General features: G+C 41.5%; 1 protein-coding gene across 2 annotated transcripts in view; it reads right to left on the reverse strand.

Moving 5' to 3' along the window:
* The window catches only part of GNB1L (G protein subunit beta 1 like), a 57,052-nt gene extending 36,977 nt beyond the window's left edge, over positions 1 to 20,075 (reverse strand). The window contains exon 1 of one of the 2 annotated variants that reach the window (XM_074972933.1): positions 19,838 to 20,075. In XM_074972933.1, the coding sequence (XP_074829034.1) occupies positions 19,838 to 19,924 (87 nt within the window). In that variant the 5' untranslated portion in view covers positions 19,925 to 20,075. The remainder of the gene's footprint in view (positions 1 to 19,837) is intronic. The other variant, XM_074972934.1, reaches the window with a different exon arrangement.
* Positions 20,076 to 21,769: the final 1,694 nt, after the last annotated feature.

A 21,769-nucleotide genomic window follows, 5' to 3' on the forward strand; every position in this document is an offset into this window, starting at 1 on the left:
TAAAGTAATCAAATAGTAAATCAGCTGTTGTAGTTCCTGCTTGTTTTCATAGTCCACATTTTTGACCCTGTCCTGCAAATCCTTACTCACTTGAGCAATCCCTTTGAAGTGAGTGAGGTTTGCAGAATTAGGCCCTTAAATCAAAATATTAAATTATTTAATCTCTATGGGTGAAGTAATAATATCTATAAATTCATTCCTTCTTTAGAATCTTTATGTTTGTTAACTAAGCCACAGTACTGCTGCGAGGCAAGTATTATTATAAATCATTTTACAGACAGAGAAACGGAGGCAGAGAGGCTAAGTGATTTGCCCATGGTAACAGAGAGTCACTGAAAGAGCCAGGATCAGCATAGGATTTATGGTCTCCCAGATCTGTGCTCAAACCCCTCTGTAAGCACAATGAAAGTGAACTCACTAAAAGTTTTCTAAGAAAAGAGAACTCTTCAAATTGTATAATAAGGTTGTGTGAGGTTCCTCTACTCTGTATTAATTCATTAGATCAAAACTTGTAGGCTTTATTAGGCAGAAGTCCCACTGGTGTCAGTGGGAGTTTTGCCTCAATAAGGACTGTAGAATTTGGTCCATAATCTTTACTATTTCAAGAATCAATTTTTATTTTTTGTTTAAAAAGGCCCCATGTCATGTATATCAACCATTTCAAATTTAGGATTCAGAGAAGCAGATGAAAAAGCATTCTTCTGCTGTGTCTCTCACTAAAATTCAACATGAATTGGTATCAGCACCTCCTTTTTGTCCACTGTGATTCCCATCAGATACAATATATGTAGATGTTATTTGGATAAGCCACGTTATCAGATAGCAAAGTAGTCCAAGAAATGTGACAAGAATGCACCGTAATTCTGGTGCAAACAAGAATGACATTTACAGGGTAAATGTTACCTGATCATCAAATACAACAAATGTTTATTTTAACTGCTTAGTCTAATCTTAGATTTTAGATACAAAACCACAATTGTTCTTCCATGTGAATTTGATCACATAATTCTAGATCCATTTTCCATGACCACGTAGGACGGAGTTGTTAAATATACTTATTTTGAGAGAGACAAGTGGGGTGAGGTGATATCTTTAAATATTTAATATCTTTGGTAATATCTGAAGAAGAGCTCTGTGCAGCTCAAAAGCTTGTCTCTTCCACCAACAAAAGTTGATCCATTAAAAGATATTAACTCACCCGCCTGGTCTCTCTCATATTCTGGTACCGACATAGCTACAACACTGCAATATTTATTTTCCCCATTCCTGAGACAACAATATCAAACAGGTAAATAGTCAAAATGTGAAGGATATTAATAAAAAGTGAGTGAACAACTACAACACCAGTTCAATAATTCTTCAACGACCTTCATACTAGAATTTCTAGTATTAAATGCTGCAGATGCCTGGCACATTCTGATCAGCTAGCTCTTCCATATTTTTAAGGGTCATGTCTTACATTAGCTGTTTATTTCTCTCTGCTTGCTAAACCAAAAGTTCCTGAAGACAGTGAACATGTTTAAAGTGTTATTACTTATTTAAAGCTTCAGTCCCCTTGTCCAGCGTGAACCACAATCGATCAGAAAAACAAAACAAAAAACAAAACCCAACAGTGAAATCTAAAACTGTTTCACCATCTTAATTCTGAATCTTGAAACAGCCTGCAGTACCTGAACTTGAACTTCCAGCCTTTGAATGGGCTCTGAACAGCCCCCTTTTGTACTGCTCTTTTATGCTGGCAGGAACTGAAGTGTCAGTCTTTCATCAGATAATCAGATTATGTCAAATTCTGACCAAATTCATTAAGAAAACCTTTACGAGCATCATTATCTCAAAGCAGAAAATCTAGATCAAAGTATAACAGATTTTACAGCACAATAAAACTGATTATAAATATTTAAACACTAATTAAAGTGCCTCCATTGTTAAAAAGCAAATAAATAATTGAAAGCTACCTCTCTTTATAAAACTATCCAAGTCCACCATATTTATCCACTGCTTCACAGAAAATCAGGGTCAAGATTGGGTGGATGGTGGGAAGAAGTGAATATAAAAGGGAGTCATTTGAGAACATGGAGGATAGCTAGAGTTTTAAATCATTTGTCTGAAGTAAGCCACTCCAAATGTTCATTCCAGTGAAAGATTATTAACTCTTTAATGTCTTTACTAAACCCATTCCCACCAGACAAAGATCTGACGGACAATGTCAGCTGCTTAGGCAAGAGGCTCCAGATTGAGGGGATGGAAGTCACATCAGAAAGAATATGGGAGGGAAGAACTTTTTTTAAAAAATATTCAATGGTAAAAAAAATAATTCCCAGACTAACAAAACTAACCAAAATCTGCCAATTTTTGCTAAAATTTCCAACTTCTTGTCTGTTTGTATAAAGAGCTAGATAACTGAAATTTGGTAAACATGCTTTTCATACAGAGATATTGTGTCTATGTGCTAAAAACCCTTATGTTTCATGTACTAAGAAGAAGAGAAAGTCCTAAGCAATTGCCTTTTCCTCCCTATTCCAATTGGATATCAGCCATAGAGATCATTCTTTAAGGAGGACACCGAGCATTCAGGTGAGGAAGGAATCAGGTATTAACTAATCAATGAACAGCAGCAAAAAAAAAAAAAAGGTCACCAATAATGGTTTGACTCACTTTGAAGTATAATCAGATTCTTCATCTGTAACTCAAATTTAAAAACTATAATAATTTACGGGAAAGGGATTAATTTAGCCATTTTGAGTCAAAGATTTATGTCATAACTTCATCCCAAATCCTGTATATTGTTAGGATCCCTTTCCCCTTTGAAGACTTAGTGAATGATTGAAGCTTCTACTTTCTGAGAAACAGATAACACAAGACCAGTAATCTGACTCTAAACCACTGGATAAAGGCAGTTTGTTTCCTCTTAGCCCATCTGTCAACACCTCTTCAGTAATTAGTCCTAATTATTACAAAGGACTAGCCTCCCATTCGCATTATTAAATCAGAAATAGTATCATAGCCAGGTATCTTTCAACACCTACCAGACCAGCGACCTTCGATTTCATTGAATCTTCTATCAGTATCCGCCTTTGCAAGAGCCTAGGCAGTAATTTTAGCATCAGCTTCAAAGATGCAGATCCCACAGTGGAATTCCAGGGATGCATTCATATACACATGCACATCATGTGACAGGAGAGCAAGCAACATAATTGACCTTTGCATTGTTCCCAAAACTACTGTGATATCAAACACACATTCAGTTTTATACAACAGAACTTTTTTTGTGCTTATAAGTCTTCCTTTGAACTAAATACTAATAGGGAAGCTAATGGCATCCTGGTTGCAAATATAACAATTTAACATTTTTAAGGAATAATAATGCGGTATTGCTATAATTTGGAACAACCAGAGGTATTTTTTTTCTTTTAAGGAGGACTTGCACAAATAAAACAAAACAACCCCTCTTACCCCCAACATGGGCTTGTGCCTGTATAAAGAAGGCTTGATGGGTTTTTATTTATTTATATTTCCCCTATATTTGAAATTCTTCTCTGGAAGGTTTTAGATGTCTGGAAAACATACATGGTTGCAACATCACAGATACCAACGAAGTGAAACTTAATTAGTTGAAAGAAAAGGAGACTTGTGGCACCTTAGAGACTAACAAATTTATTTGAGCATAAGCTTTCGTGAGCTACAGCTCACTTCATCGGATGCATTAGTTGAGAAAATTTGTTTTTGTTAACATATTTAAGCAAAACTCTTGAAAGAAAAAGGTGTCTGTGTTAAGAATTCAGCACCCTTTCTCTTATAGGCAGAGAGTGTAGTCAGAATACACAGCTGAGACCACTAGTGAGGTCTTGTTTACACTGGGATTTTCAGACACTAGTGCAAACCCCTCGCTTAGACATGGTGCATTGGTATAAAGGCACTGGTGCATGCTATGACTTGCACCCATGCAACACTAAGGGTTTGTCCTGATACAGATACAGCAGTGCAGCTATGTAAAAAATTTCAGTGTAAACAAAGCGAGTCCTCCAACAAAAACAGGGGATACAAGACATGATGTCCCTAATGTTTTGTCTGCTCATATTTTACCTTAGAAAGTTTTACGAAGGCACAAGCTCATTTCCTCATCCAGCATCCCCTTTGCAGATCACTTTTAAAACCAACAAAAAGTTTAATAGTGATCAGAAGTTAATTATTTTACAGGAAATGACCATTCAATTTATTTAGGGTGAAATTCTACCCAACTAGCAAATAGCCTGAATGATCAGGATTTGTGGCAGGGCACTAAGTGAGAATGGAAATGGGTGGGAATCACACACACACACACACACATATATATATCTTCAGGGACTTCATAGCCCCACTATGGCGCTATTGAAGTCCATGGACTGGTATCGTGGCTGCAACTCCTATGTGAGGGTTTGGGACACGGAAGCATTAAACCCCTGGCCTCTTCTCCAATCCAGCTGTTGCAGTTCCCTCTAAGCTGGTCTATTTGGAATTTTCATGAAGACATCTCTGCAGCACGCACGGAGTGTGGAGGTACTCCGTGGAATTACTCCACTCCAGTTTCCATGTACGTCCCTCTACAGGATTTACATGGTGCACAGGGCATCACGCGGCACATCCGCACCTGGATCAGTTTCCCCTTCATAAGTAACTTAACCTCACTGCCAGGAACAACAAAAAGCTACTAAAGCTAACATCCCAAGTCTCATATTTTTCCAATCAAAGGTCATTATAACTATAATTAGCAATAGATAGGTACTGAAATACCAATGGCTCCAACTTTGAAATGAGTATAAATATTTCAAGTACCATATTAATAAGGCATCCATTAAAATCAATATTAACACAGTACAAAATACTCTTATTACATTTCCCTTTATAAAGCTCTAATGGTCATACTAATAGCTCCAGCATAAGGTGGAGTTTTCCCCCTTACAATGTCACTTGTATCATTAAAAAAAAGTTATAAAAATCAAAATCAGATGTGCCTTTTAAAAGAAAAAGATGTTTCTCTATTGAATAAATATTATTCCAGTTAGTCTACCCAGCATAAGTCTCTCCTGAGCTCTAAGAATTTTAAGATTTCTGTAGCAGGGCTAAGCAAGTGAGAAAAGGGTAAATAGTGAAGGTGAGTACTTGGGCAAGCAGATGGTGATTGTACTGTTCAAATGCTGGAGAAATGGCATAGTAGTTTAAATACACAGACTTCCTGGAACTACCAGTTAAAATCCCAGCAGAATGACTTAGTCCTTCATCCTTCTACATTAAACAGCCCGCTTCCATCTACCACGTATTTATCTTTCAGTGGAGACCTTTAAAGAGTCTATCTGTTCTGCATCAACACTATAGAACACTTGGCACTTTTTGTAAGAGTTTGCGTTGGCGTCCCTGGCCAAAATCTCTGTCCTCCACAGTACAGTGCAGCATACCAGTTGGCTACCACTCTCCACTCCAGAGTTGGCTGCATTTCAATGGAGTATTTTACATATAGACATATCCTGCCCTACTTTGGTGTCATCTGTAAAGCTGGGGATGGAATGGGTATTTCTTATATGCACCTCTCATCATCTTAATTTCCATAAAAATGTGCAACTAAATGTCTGATCAAAAAATAAGAATAATGACGTGAATAGGCACATATTCTTTGAAAAGAAAAATAGGCACAGCCAGGAAGGATCCCAGAGAAAATTCATCCAAACTCCAGCTCCAGGGACTAAGGAGAGGGTGTCCATATCTCCGCGACTCTGCGGCTGTGGGGGCAGTTCAGCCTGTGGCACAGGCTAGGGCAGCCCTAACTCACATTCCCAGCTTTCATAGTATGTATGGGTCTTGCAGGAACAGGAAACAGCCAGGGTGCAGTAAGGCCATTCCTCTTCCTCCCTTCCTCCTATGGACTGTCTCAGAAACATCCCAGCCCTGAAATGATTATGGGAGTGATCCTGCAGTCTTTATTCAGGTTAAATTCCCACCAAATTTTTTCACTCAATTTAATAAAAATCACTAGAAGTGACATATTATAGGTGTTTTAATGATGCTGACTCTGTTATATGAACACCATGTTAAAAAGAAAGATCTAATGACAATATTCTTGGATAACTGTTCTTTGAACAAAAACTAACTGGTGTAGATTTGTTTCCGATACTTATATGGCAAGGATTTGTAAACTAGTTAAAATTTCCTAAATAAAACAAACAAACAAATAGAAAAAAACCTGGAGTTTAACCTGAATAAAGACTGCAGGATAAGGCCCCATATTTCCAACACAGTTTTTACAAGGAGAAATGAGGCCCAGTTTTGTTAAATTACTGGCAACCCACCTCCGCACAAGTTGCAAAACTGTGTATTTATTTACATATGAGAATATTCTAAGGCAACGCCCTTTTGCAGTTTCCTCAGTGGTAAAATGGCCCTATCCTCCAAATGCTGACAATACAAAAGTAACTTGACAGATTATTCACGTGAATAATGTTTGTGCAGGTTTACATCACAGCACCATGAAATGTTCATTGGGTGACTATTTTTAAAGGACCTCAAAACATAAATGTTTTCAAAATCATATATTTTGTATAAAACAGTATTATAATTTACCCTGCAAGATCTTCAGTCTCTTGCTCTTGCAAAAACTGCAAGTACTGGGTTCACGGAAGAATGTATGTGCCAAGAGTATTATATCCACTATTGCAATAAATTCTTCATGGTTGAGGCTAGGACCTTTTTACTACATAAGTGACCTTTGTTTATGTTTGCAGAATGTTATTCTGAAGTTTTATTGGATGCTATGAAATGTGTGTGTTCATTAATTTTTTGTGGATAAAAGAGGAGATAGATTTCAAAACCACATGTAAAAGATAACAGAATAGAGGGTTGTATTCTAAACAAGGGCTCAAAATAGCTAAACCCTAGTTGGTATTGTGATAATGGGGACAAGTCATACATCATGTGAAGCATATACCCCACTATAAACATATATACAAATGTGAATTCAGTATAACCAGGATTAAATATGAATCACATGCTTAAGCAGAGAGGTTTTTTTAAAATCTGAAAGTCAAAGCTTTTTTCTACGGCACTGTAAATCTAGATTTCCTAAACTGTTATTCCTTGCTTTAGTTATTGGTACATTTATGGTTTGGCAAAATAACTCCTTTAAGTAAACTGAATACTTTATACATTTTAAATGCACAGATTATATTTAATAAAAGCCACTACTATAATTTTTATAAAACTTGGCTGGATTTCACTGGCTGGACTTCGGGTATTTTTAAATCCCTGGAGAGCTTGGTATGGAATGTATCTGTTCACTATTATTACCAGTCTCTAATAAATAGTGTTGATGACCCTCTGGAACCTAAATTGTAGCTATTCCTCATATACCCATTCAGCACTGGGCATTTTGGATTCAGTTTATATTCAGCACTTGGCTCTGAAAGAAAGTCCCAGGCATCCACAAGAGCTGTAATTTCAGGCAATCAAGAGGAATGTTAATGGCCTTACACCATCAGGAGCCTGATTCTGAGAGCTGCTGTGCACCCACAACTCCCGATGAAGTCAGTGGTTTCAAAGTTTCAGCACTTCTCAGAAACAGGTCCAACGTCAGATTTTTTCTTCAAGGACCCATTCACAGTCCATTGTGTTCAACAGCAGCTTTCTCACTGACTGCTAAAGGTGCACCCTCCACAGTTGCTGGAAGAACTAAGAAGGGAACAAAGCAGATAAAGCATAAAAATCATCATAAAGGAGATCAGACAGAAGAAACATTACATTGCATTAAAGTAATTACCAGAAATTAGGACTTCTCTAAAACATTCGCAACAGGCTAGATTGAGACTCAGCCCTGTGTCAAGGCAGCAGGTAGCTACACCACTGAAGGAGGAGGACCAGGAAGAAACTGACTTGGAGAGCCACACAATTCCTTCCCTGCTCCCTTCTTGTTTGGGAGGAGAGTAAGTTTGGGTGAAGCTTACTCACTCCTTACTCCTAGCCAGCACCTCAGCGCAGCACACAGAGGGGAGCCCATTTCCTGCCCCTCCCCCTTTCTCAGGGTGGTGGTGGTGGAAATATTAAGCATGCAGGCTTTATGGTCTGTCCTTTCTCACATACCTCCAAAGCATTCAAAAGCAGCCATGGCATGGGGTCAAGAGGGGAGATGGTGGAAGGGGACATAGGAGAGCACATTTACTTCCCACTACTCCCCTACATGGCTCTACTTGTCCAATGCTGGCATTAGCATGGCACAGAAGAAGAATGCTATTTAAGAAGAAGATACACTTCAAGTACCTAAGTACAATAACTCACATTTCATGGAAAAAGAAAAGGAGTATTTGTGGCACCTTAGAGACTAACAAATTTATTTGAGCATAAGCTTTCGTGAGCTACAGCTCACTTCATAGGATGCATTCATGGGTATGATAGAGATTTTCCTTACCTTTTTTAAATATAGGGTACATTTTAAATATTTAATTACATTTTGGAGCCATCTGGTTACACAGCATTTATGGTGTAAAAGATACCACAATTAAGTGTGTTTGTTTGTTATATAAATAGGGAGCAGTAAAATAGAGGTAGGTTTTACTCCCATTATATTGATGGAGAAACAGTCCAAGAGAGATGAAATGTCTTGTTAAGGGCTCAAAAGCAGCTATTTTAGAATAGGATTAGAACTCAGGAGTTCCTAAAACCCACTCCTGTGATTAGACGACTATACTGTGCCTGTCTCTCACAGAAATGTGTTCTTTTTTTAATTGTGGGAAGGCAGTATGTCTAGTGGTTAGAGGGGGAAATGGTAGTCAGGAGGAGATGAGTTTCTTTCCTAACTTGGCCACAGAGTTACTGTGTCCCCTCACTTATGACTAGTCAGGGAAACTGAGGTATAGTGAGGCATGAAAATATCAAAGATCTTGAAGACTGAAGAACTTATTTAATAATTATGAAGCATTTCAGTTCACCTTTAAATGAAATTTCATCTAACAAATGGGCTCCACATGGACACAGGTGTCTGCCTGCATGCATCTTATTGGAAGGTCAGGGCTCAGTTCATTAATGTTGTAAATCACCTTGACGATTATATTAAAAATCTTGCATTTCTATATTGGAAAAATGAGTTACAATACTTAACTCTTATTCATGAAAACCATCCAAAATGTAGGAAATTATATACAACCCTTCCTTTGGCAAACAATTTAAATAACTGATCTGTCATAGAAAAAAAGACAGATGATAAAACAGTTTAATTCTAATGGCTCAACTGTGGTGCTAAATCACAGTTTAGGATAGAAGGTAGCAAGGATGCACAATGGGCAGCAGCACACCATGGCCTACCTAAAGTAAGGGGGAATCAGATATTGCACCATCCAAGGACAGGGTGCAGTGAGCACCCTCCTAGAACAGGGTGGTTGTGCTAGTCAGTAAAGTGGAGCATGGCCCTGTCATCTCCTTCCCTATATGATGCAGCTAGTGTTGCTGCGGGAACTAGCTCTGAGCACAGCTTGCAATCTGTAAAGCTCAAATGCTGCCACTGAACCAGGCTCCTGTGTGAGTGCACAAGGGTGGGTGAGGAAGTTCCTTATATCCTCTCACCCCAACTTGTGCACCCCAGCAGGGATGGGCTGAACTATAACTCATTCTGAAAAATTTCTTACATTTGACAATAAACTAAAATATTTTGTAACCCACACCCCTCCTGGGTGTGCTGGTCTGTCCCCTCTAGTGGCACCGAGACCACTTAGCCATTAATGAGTCTGCTCTACAGCCTTTGCTAGGGGGCAGTTGGCTTTTAGTTCATGCAGTAGAGGATCATGCACTAAGCTCCAGAGGTCCCCGGTTCGATGCCGCCTGCCAACGACTGGGGTCTGTTGGTGCTACAATTTCACGCAACAAAAAGAAAAAAAATCCATTTTTATCCACCCCCACTGCTTTGATAAACCATTTGGTCTCTCATTTCATCTAAACAAGCCTGGGTGTGTGACAGTTTACGGAGCTGTTTGAGCACCCAGTGAAGCGTACATGGTTTCTCAACCACTGGGAACTAAAAAGCAAAAACAAGTATGTCAAGCAGCACACTTCCAAGCTGGAATGGCGGCCACTTCTCTGGTTAACACCAACAATCACAAATAATTAAAAAAAGGACTTTCATTAGCTTCACTTGTAGGGAGGGAGTGGGAGGAATGATGTGTCAAACTGCAGTCAAGGAAGTACATATGCCAACTGGAAAAACTGACTATAAACAGCTTTCTTACATAAACACAGAAGGAAGTAACCAACACCCTCAATTGTTCAGTAAGGAGTGAGGGGGTCCGTAAATGCAACTAGAAAAAACAAACAAAACTGAAACAATTCCCGAATGTTCCTTCTGCTCATAATTATCCCCATAGTCATTGTTCTAATTCAACAAGGTGAAACTGCCAACAGGTGTTAGAATTTGAGGCACAAACGATAAAATTTAAAGACAAATGAAGTGCAAGAAGTCAAAATGGGCTAATCATAAAAATGAACAAATTTATGAGCATGATGGACTAAATTCTAGTGGGCTAGGGACATAAATGAGTGTCAGGAATATTGAGAAGGAAGCAGTGGGAGAACATTATGGAAGCTGGCTGAACTGGAGAGACTGCTATGTGGGCCCGTTGCAATTTCCATTGTGGATTATCTAAATGGGGAATAGTCATGGTTTACAGTGGTTACATGCACACGCAGCCACCCAGACCAAACAACAGTCCCTGCTCACAGGTCTCTTAGCAGAAATAAAATCTTCAATGGAGCTACATCCAAAGGAGTGGTCAAAAAAGAATTAGAAAAGTTCATGGAAGATAGGGCCATCAATGGCTATTAACCAAGATGGTCAGGGATGAATCTCGTGCTCTGGGTGTCTGTAAACGTCTGACTGCCAGAAGCTGGGACTGGATGACAGGACATGGATCACTTGATAATTGTCCTGTTCTGTTCATTCCCTCTGAAGTATCTGGCACCAGCCACTGTGGGAAGACAGGATACTGGGCTAGATGGATCATTGGTCTGACCCAGTATGGCCATTCTTAAATTCTTATGGACTCAAGCAGACCTAATGTGATGCTACAAAACTATCCATACCATTTAGCCCGCATCAGGCATATTTTGGCTCATTATGTTTTTAAAAAGTCACAATCTTCTAGTTATGGGTCTGGAACTTATTAGCTGTTAATCAAAAAACAGTAGGGCAATATATCAGTATAAGCATATTCTGCCAACCCCTGATAATTAAAGAATCATTCCCTGCCCATCCACCCACTTATGTAACAGATCGTAAAACTGACAGATAGTCCTGTAGGAGTCAGGATTTCTAATGTATTGGTAGCAGCAAGGTTATGTTACTCTTATGGTTTCTTATCAGGGTTTTAAATTTCATTTGCTTTCTGCATCTACCTTCTAAATCCCTGACCAATCTGAAACGGAGAAGATGTCAGTCAGCATAAAGAAACGGTAGACACAAAAATGTGTCAAACTGGTTTTGAATTTTTTAAAATAATAATTAAAAGCACACAGTGCTAAGTGCTCACACCACACAGGCTTCCTATTTGGGACAAAGCTGCATCACTCTTCATCCCACTTCTCAGTCATGCCAAAAAGTTACCTTTGCTTTCCCAAAGACAACAGTGACTCATTGTAAACAACTTGTCAGTTTGTGCACTCAGATGGCTGTGGTGGCAGTTAAGAGCAGAGACACAGGTATGTCCCTTGACACTATACGTGTACTATTGGATAGAAAAAGTTAGGAGTTTCTTTGGTATATATTCTAAAATATAGAAAATAAAATGTTTAAGAGCTATGTGCAGAGGCAACTTTGTGATAAATCCGCCTGTCTTCCATTTTAAATTCAAGCTCATCTCTGTCTAGAAGGTTCTACATAGTTCTGTCCCAGCTAAAGTCTCACTTCTAGCTACACCTATTCTCCCACTTATACCCATGCTCAGCCAATTCAGCTCACCTTGTTGCTCCCCTGCTCTCCCATGTCCATGCCTTTTTTCATGCTGCACAATACACCTGACACACCCTCACTCACTCTGTAAAGCACACAGTCACACTCTCCCACTTCAAGTCCTCCCTCACAATGTAGTTCTTTTGGTCAACCTACGATCACTGGCCTTCACCCTGCTTTCACTCTGGACACTACCCCACATGTTAATAAGTTAAAATGCATATATAACAACAAGCATACCTCACAATCTTTCCCTGATCTAATTCATGCATTCCCTTACCCCCCTCCTTTGTCATCCATCCTTGCTATGTTGTCTAGTCCAGCACTCTATTCTCCCACCTCTACTCATGCTGTATAGTACTTTATTCCACAAATAATCCCACTGATTTCAGATCCCATTGATCTATGATGCAGAATAAAAAATAATGTTCACAGAACTGATGTGTTTGCATAATTCCTCTTTCCCCACCTCTCACATAGTCAAATCTTCTGCTATTCAAATTCCATTTTTGATGATGGAAACTTGCATATAAAGGAGAGGCAGGTAGAATTTTTTGACTAACTGGACCAGTTGAGCTATGTTTCTGTGTATGTGCTACAGTATCTTTTCTGCAGCACACCTACTAACCAGACAGGACACTGAGCAAGTGATAGTTTTGACAGCCAGAAGCTAATCAAGTGACAAATTATCAGGTTTCAACAAATAATAAAGCAGAATCCAGCTGTGAATTTGTTGGATGAAAATCCCAGCATCTCCCATATTATCTCATGCACATTTCAATTTATGGGAAGAAAACAGAGTAAAGGGATTTTCTCCACCCTTTCTCATGCGGGCCATAAAATAGATTTATTACCTATGTTATATTCTGTGTTTTCTCCTGAGCAAAAAGTATGGGAAGTGGTGGAACAAGTTTTTGTTGTGGTTGTTGTTATTTTTAAAACAACCAGGATTTGCTTTATGATGAACACAAAGCCAAATTTTGAACCCTGTTCATATCATAAGACCCTCCTATTTAATACTTTAGTCCAGGTTTCTCAATCTTTTTGATACCAGGGACTGGCTTGCTGCCTTCCTAAACTGTATCAAGGAGATCTCAGGGACCGGCGCTGGTCCACGGCCCAGTTGTTGTGAAACACTGAACTAGTCACACTTTCTACCTTCTTAAATCTTGTAGCACTGCCTTTACATCTCAGTGGGGAAATCTACAACTGTTCCAGCTGCCTGAATGTGCAAAGTCTTTCCTGAGATTCCTATCTGGTACATTTTTAGAGGAGAATTCAGCCCCCGCCCCATAATATCAAAGGTCTTTGGTTCCTACTGAAAAATTTTGGACTAACTCTCATACTGAGAGCACTGGTCTACATTCCTCCTCAGCTAATTCCGGTTCAGCTTCACCTCCCTACCACACTAAGTGACATGCTTACAGCACAGGTTGTCTCGCAACCAAGCGATAACAGAGTTCATTCCTGCAGTGTAGATGAGACTGAATCATGTTTTAACTATGTTTCTGAACCCTGCTACAGCCTGGACTTTTGCTCAGTTTGGGAACACAGTTAATATGTCCCGTCTACACTGCAATACACGTTTTTAATCATGCAAAGAACTACCTTTTTGTTACTGGGTCCCCTTACTCAGTAGGATTTGCAGTGTACATAGAACCTAAATGTCCAATTTTTACAACGTGGTTCATCTAGCAACTGCAGTTTAATGGGTCATATTTTCTCCAGAAGGCAGACCTGTACTAGCTTCACAACTGTCAAAGACCCAGCTCTTTGGAAGAATTCCTCTATACATTAATGCTTTACAGCAAGTCATATATGACTGCCACCCAGTTAAGTTAAGCAATACTGAATAGAGTCACCATAAGAAGCACATAATCAAAATGCATCATAACAGGACTTCTCAACAGGGCTTTTTGTGAAGAAAATAGTGGGGTTTTTTTCCAGGAGGAAAAAAGGGGGATTTTATTCATGTTTTGAACTGTTATGTCTGAAGTACTTACATGAATATAACATATTTGGAAGTTTTTTGATACTAGAAATATTAGATTTTGAGATCATTTGGGATGACCTCATTCATGGCTTTCACACATGTAAGTAATACAGCTATGAGAAACTCAAATTAGTAAATCTTTTCTACCATACCATCACTTGCATGCTACTTCAAAGTATGTGTGTATATAAAAATTAAATATACATACTCATTCACACCACCACCATTTGAAAATCGGTTTGTTTGTTTAGCATTGTAATAACACAATTGATTCTGATTTCAGAAGTGGAACAAAGCATTAAATGAGCTATATCACAGTGGCAAACAAAAGCGTCAAGAGTCCACTTTTTGTCACATTCCAGTGTGCAAATACTACACTCAAAGGAAGTTTTTCTTCAGCTCTCATCTGTGGCAAAAATTGAACAGTTTTTTCATGGATTTATTTTATTCTGATTGTTTTGTGATCACTTTTACTGCTCCATAGAGACCAATAATTTTGAAATTGCTCACCAATTACAGTGGTTTTTGAGCAACTGCAATTTTAAACTCTTCGTTTGTAGTACCAAATGCATTTTAATGGGTCAAACTTTAATATTTAAAAAATGATCCATAAATCCACCTACATATATTTTTTGACCCAGAATGCTATTACTACCATTTAACTTAAACTACCTTTTCTCTTTTAACATACACACGTTTTACTTAGGTTCAAAGTTGTGCAAATTGCAACATGACAGCATTAATAACTCAAAAGCAAAAAGTTCAAGCTTTGATTCGTCAGCATTAAAGTTTCCTTTAACACTGGAAAAATACATGCATCTTGGAAAAAGGGAATTGTGAGTATTGTTTTCATTGGCTTTTGTGAAGAAACTAGTTACAACTGACTGGTTCACAGTTCTTACTATTCCACGGGAACTGTGTGTTGTTATGGCTGGGCTTATGTAGAATTAATATTCAAGTTAAAATATAAAAGGCATGCGAACACAAGACATGTTCTAGCCAGATATACTGCATGGTACAAAACAGGAAAATTGTTGGCTAGGAATGTAATAACCCATAAAGGACATTGGTGAAGGGTTGGGCTGCAAAAGGTAATCTGTAATACTTTAAAATGCAATTATGGTCAGGGAAGTCATAATGAGTCAAAAATGACATCATCTTCTTCAGCGTGTTAGCTCCCAATGCATATTAAGACTTCAGTCTGCTGATTTTAATGACAAAAACCAGTTTTTACTCCTATTAGCACTGCAGAGCCATGAAAGATTGGGAGCTAGTTTCTATTCTGTTGCATGCATCAACACCATTAACAGTTCTGACTGCAGAATCTTTATCACTGACGTCGACAAACAAGCCAGAAGGAGCCCAGATTTTGTTTCCAAAATTATTTTGGTTATGAAAAAACATTTCCTTGTAAACTGAGCTAATTTCATTAGGATTCATTAATAGACAATACAAGTACTACGAGACATCATTTTCAATAATTACAATTAAAAATTCTTGCAAAGAGTGTCCTTTTCAGTCTAAATAACTTAGGCCCATATACTTCCCCTGGTGTGCAGTACAGGTGAGAAAAAACCAGCGTAGACCCATTCAGAGAGGGCAAGCAACTAAGTAAGATGTGTGGGATCCACGAAAGTATTCAGACACCTAAACCCCAGACTCAGGCACCCAAGCCCCTGTGTTAGGCACCTAAGTCCCAGTTGTAGCTTTGCTGCAAGCCACAAAACTCTCACCAAACCTCTAGACACCTCCCAGGTCAGTGCCCTAACGACAGGTCTATAGAATCATTCTCTCTGAACCAATGACTATTCAACTGTAAATAAAAACTTAAATAGCGCATCCACCTGGAAGGGAGGAAACCCCTCGTCTAGTCCCCCTGCTCCATCAACTATCATTATTTATCTACAGTGGACCAGCTTCAACAGGAGAGATTCTGGAAATTATAAGATATGCCCCTCCACCTCCGGCTGTCTTGTGTGGAGTGAGATAGGTGCCTAACTCATTTCTGCAACAAACACCTTAGGCACCTAAACTGCCTGATTCCAGGCAGTAGGTGGCCCTTTGTGCATCACTAAGCAGAGCTAAGCTTCTATCTCCAAGAGAGGGGAGGGGCTTAGCCAATAAGAGGTGCTAAGGAGAGGGGGGTGTGCTATCTTAGGTGGCTCCCCACCTAGTGGGCTTCTTCTGAGGATCCCATTCTTGCTCCTCTCCCCATTCATTGCATTGGGAGCCTAGGTGCCTAACTCGGCCTTGCAGATCACAGTGTTGCTCCTGAATTTTCTAGGGGCCTAAAAGTTAGGGTGCCATGATGCTCACCATTGCAACACCTAAGTCCCTTTGTGAATCCTTCTTAGTTACATTGCTCCCTCTGACTGAATTCATGGAAGAAGTTAGTAGCGTTGGGATTGGGGGAGGGGAAAGGGGTAGAGGTGAGACAGGAACAAGCTGAGGTAGAAAGCCTGTTCCTCCAATACTGCAGGCCGCTCTTCAAGAAATCTTGCAAAGAGGGAATTCTGTCTGAGAATATAGGGCAACAGAGGCTGGGATCTCTTTTGGGCCATACATCCTGCCCATTTTTCACCCTGCTAATCCCATGAATGAGAGCATGGGAAGGAGAATATGCAGATTCAGCAGTCCCTGTGGAATTACAGAGTTTAAACTTTTGTACACAAGGGGATAATACAGGCTATTTTTAATGAAATAAAAATATCACCTATTCTCATTGTAACAAGTAAAGATACAAAAAAAAAGAACGCAAATTTCAGATATGGGCAACTAAATATCAAATCTAAATTCTGCATCTGTGTGCTCAAATAGATAGGCAGGCCCATGAAATGACATTTACATTTCTACGTGATAATCTAAATGCTTATGCATCGTGTAGCCATTTGTAGACTGGGCTTCACCTACTTTATGCATGATCTTGTAGCATATTGCTCAGTTGCTGTAGAATCAGGCAGCCAGTAGAGGGAGCAAAAGTAAATAAAAGCATATTGTCAAAACTGTGACAATATCAATGAGGCTCCTAATGAGGAAGTACAGCAAAGCCATTACAGAAAAGCAGATGAGGAGAAACATTCTTTACCAAATGGAAGATGACAAATCTAGCAAGAAAAGAGTATTTTCCAGCTTCTGAGAGGGATTAGTAACAGGTAGTAAAAGTCTCTGGGTTAAATTCAATCCTGGTGTAACTAGGGGCAATTCCACTGACCTCAGTGGAGTTCTGCCTGGGCTAAATTTGATACTAAAAAGCTATAATGTACCAAATATAATAATACTTTTTATGTTTGTAAATGCTTTTCATTTGAAGAGCTCTAAATATTTTATAAATTAGTACTGTATTACTATTACAATTTTCCAGATGGGGAAATTGAGGCTTATAGAAGTTAAATTACATGCCCAAGGTCACAAAGTAAATTAGTAGCAGAGTTGGGTACAAACCCAAGAGATTACATTCCCTGTCCCACCTTGCTACAGCCAGTAGACCACACTCTTCCTCAAGCTGCAATGTCCCTTAATGGCTAGGAAAATCCTCCTAGGTCATCAACCTTACTCTTTAAAAAACCTGACAAAATACTCATTCTTGTTCGTCATAAAATAAATGCACAGAGATTACATTTCTGTTTGGTATTTGTGGCTCACGGATATTAAAAAGCTGAGGTGATATATTCTAAAAACTCAAGACAAAAGGCATTAGCATCACCAATGCCAGCTGCTAGAAGAAAGAAATCATTACACAGAGGCTCTCCAAAGATGCTCTTTCCTCCAAATACCTGCAACAACATTTTGCAGGAATATTTCAGAGCAACAGTTTAACTGTAATTACAAAGACCTGGACGGTAATCAAAATATTATTTTACTCTAGTATTGTCATTATGTAGGACAAAGATACTAGGCCCCTCACAAACATTTGTCCTGTGAAGTATTTCTCCATCTCCAGTTACTCTTCCTCTAGTTCAAAACTCCGGGCATTTCTGTCAATATTATTAACTAAAATGAGAATATGAAACAAATTAAATGTGACCATCTGTAGGGATACATTAAGGTAGGATCTAAACCACACAGTCAGAGAGAGGGATCCTAGAGGGAACACAGTCAAAGATGGAGTAGCAGACAACAGCCCAGTGTCCATCTCACTGCTGCCAGCTTGTTGTCTCTTATGGAAGGAAGCTCAGAGGCTCCAGATTAGGAAAAAAACTAGAATCCATCCACAGGGAGATAGGAGTGGGAGGGAAAATCCATGATATTATCTGAGGAGGTGATGTGAGGCATGGTTCTTAAATATTGATGAGTCCTGATTTCATTTAGCTTTGAATTAATCTCTGATGGTATAATTGTGCAACAAGTTAATGTTATTTAATATTTGTATTGCAGTAGTGTTCAAAGGCCCCACTGTGCATCAGGACCGCTTTGTGCAAAGCATTAGGTGCCACGCAAAGACCCTGACCCTGCTCCAAAGGGCTTATATATTAAACATATGTACAGTCAATGTGTTGCCTTGAGGCAGGGCTGCTAGACAGGAAGCCCCATAAGTTTTGTTCCTGGCTCTTCCATTGACTAGCTGTGTGACTTTCCACAAGTTGCTTCACCTCTCAGTGCCTCAGTCTTCCCATTTGTAAATTGGAGATAACAATTTCACAGGGGTGTTCTGACAATTAAATTAGGTCATGCCTGAAAAGCAACCACCGTATATTGATTCACCAGTAATAGTGACACAGGGCCCTTCAACCCCTCTCCCAGCACAGAGGTCGCCCAAGTGGCGGCATCGCACAGTCCCTCTTCCCCTCAGAAGTGATAGCAACCCAGCACCCCCATATATTGCATAGGGGTCCCCCCACCAGCAACATGGATCCCCTCAACACTACCCCTGACAGCAACGGAGACCTCTCGCCCCCACGGAGCCCCTCTCATAGCGATAGGGACCCCTCACCCCCCACGGAGCCCCCACCATAGCGACACAGATCCCTCGCCCCCACCCCACAGCGACACGGACCCTTCACCCCCACGGAGCCCCCACCCACAGCAACACGGACCTTTCGCCCCCACGGAACCCCCACCCCACAGCGACACGGATCCCTCGTCCCCACGGACCCCCCCCCGACAACGACACGGACCCCTCGTCCCCACGGAGCCTCCACCCCACAGCGACACGGATCCCTCGTCCCCACGGACCCCCCCCCCCGACAACGACACGGACCCCTCGTCCCCACGGAGCCTCCACCCCACAGCGACACGGACCCCTCGTCCCCACGGAGCCTCCACCCCACAGCGACACAGACCCCTCGTCCCCACGGAGCCTCCACCCCACAGCGACACGGACCCCTCGTCCCCACGGAGCCCCCACCCCACAGCGACACGGACCCCTCGTCCCCACGGAGCCTCCACCCCACAGCGACACGGACCCCACATCCCCACGAAACCTCCACCCCACAGCGACACGGACCCCTCGTCCCTACGGAGCCTCCACCCCACAGCGACATGGACCCCTCGTCCCCACGGAACCCCCACCCCACAGCAACACGGACCCCTCGTCCCCACGGAGCCTCCACCCCACAGCGACACGGATCCCTCGTCCCCACGGAACCCCCACCCCACAGCAACATGGACCCCTCGTCCCCACGGAGCCTCCACCCCACAGCGACACGGACCCCTCGTCCCCACGGAGCCTCCACCCCACATCGACACGGACCCCTCGTCCCCACGGAGCCTCCACCCCACAGCGACACGGACCCCTCGTCCCCACGGAACCCCCGCCTCACAGCGACACGGACCCCTCGTCCCCACGGAGCCTCCACCCCACAGCGACACGGACCCCTCGTCCCCACGGACCCCTCGCCCCCAGAGCCACACGGTGGTAACGTGGATCCCTCCCGCCCCGTGGTAGCACTGACCCGGCTCCCCAGGTGCTCCCCGAGCCCAGAGGTAACGGACACACAGAGGCTCTTCACCAGGCTGCCCGCGGGAGAGGGACGCGGCATCCCTCCGCTGCCTGGGGGGACTAAGGAAAGGGACGGGAGGAGAACGAAATGGATCGGTCACGCGGCGCTCTACTACCTACACCTAAAGATTCATTGGGGGACCAGACAGAGGCAGCAGAGCGTCGAGCCCCATGATAGGCAATCACGTGACGCGCTAGGCCCCCTCCTCGCCAAGACTGAGATCGCCTCTCTCTTGGGGAGAGCGGCGGGCATGCGCCGTGTGGCCTGTGTGACGGGCCAGGTGGCGCGAGCGGGAGAGGGTGGCGGGGACGTGGGGCCCTCCCGTGAGGGAGCCCGGATGATTACGCCGAGCAGCCCGAGCGTCGCCTAGGCTCGCTGCCGGCCCAGGGCTGTACAGACTGAGCCCGGCCCTGGTGCTTCGGGGGGGGGTGCCGGGCAGGCTCCGCCCCCTGCAGCAGTATGGGGTGTGGGATGTGGTACTTTCTGCAGCAGCAGCAGCCGCCGCCTTGGGTTATGGCACTTTGGGGCGCCCTTGGCCCATTAGTTTTTGTCAAGGGCCAAATTTTTTGGTCAAGGTCCAGACTCCTGAGAAAATAATAATAAAAAAATAAAAAATAAAATAAAAATAATAAAAGTAAATAAAGATCTGGCAGTCTGGGTTGGACCCAGGGTCTCCCTCTTGACTACCCCTGCTTTGGGGTATACATAAGTTATGTCCGTGTCATTTACAACAATCAGAAGGGGGTCCTGGGGGGAGGAAGAGATTCCTTGTTTCTCCAGCAACCTGACACCCTAATTTTACCTCTTACAGTTTACAGTCTGATGTATGGACCATCATCTCATACCCCTGGCAATGCTATTTTAAAATCCACTTTTTAACACATGGCTGTGAGGGCTGAAGGTAAATAAAACTGCTTAAAATCCAGTGGGGAATTACCCATTATCACGTTGCAAGAGGAATGCTTGATTTTTTTCCCCTTTCCGTAGAAATAAAGACATGAGCTCCTGCCAAAGATACCAGAATAAAACAAACAGTCACAGGGATGAATCCATTATTAGTTGGCAGTATCATTTGCGGATAGTGTAGTTGGGTGGGAAAAGCTTTGTTTTGTGATCCTCTGTGTTGTTTCCTTTTACAAACCAAATTCACTCCAACATCTAAAGTAAATAAACTAACAGTTTGAGAACAATAAGGTTATCCTAGGCCAAGGTGAGGAAATAAGGGCTGTGTGCAGCTGCTTGGTGCTTCTGCACAAAGCAGGCTGTCCAACGTTTCTCAAAATTGTCTAGTGATTTTAGGATGACCCATCTGAAAGACCCAAAACAGACCCAGTGTTTCAGAAAGAGCTGAGCAGCTGCCTTCTGAAAATTAGGCTTCTTTAAGGTGTCTCACCCCTAACCCTAAATCACTTTTAAAAATCTTGGCTACAGTCTTTCCAGGTCTGATTTTTCAAACCAGCTTCCCAATTTGGAGTTTGCACATAATTTTGTGGGCAGTCAGCTTTCAAAATCTGTGTATTTACCTTTTAATCAGTCACTGATGGCTCAAAATACACAAGCAACCACTATACTCAGGGTAGTTTTCTAGAGCTATATCTCTTATGGCCAAGAATTATAAAATAAACAATACTTAGCACTCATATAGTGCTTTGCTGACAGTCATCCCTTTAAATACATCATCCCTGTAAATAGTAGAATCACAATTTTACAAAGAGAAGAATTGAGGCAAAAGAAGTGAAGTGGCTTGCCCTAAACTGAAGGAATCACTATGAAAGAGAGAATTAGAACTCTGGATTAGCTGGCTCCTTTTCATGGACTCAGGATAATAAGACCACACAGGAGGTCAAGGTCTCAGAAAGCTTGATTGAGAGGTCAGTTTGAAAG

Source organism: Natator depressus, chromosome 15, assembly GCF_965152275.1.
Source record: "Natator depressus isolate rNatDep1 chromosome 15, rNatDep2.hap1, whole genome shotgun sequence".
Lineage (NCBI taxonomy): Eukaryota > Metazoa > Chordata > Testudines > Cheloniidae > Natator > Natator depressus.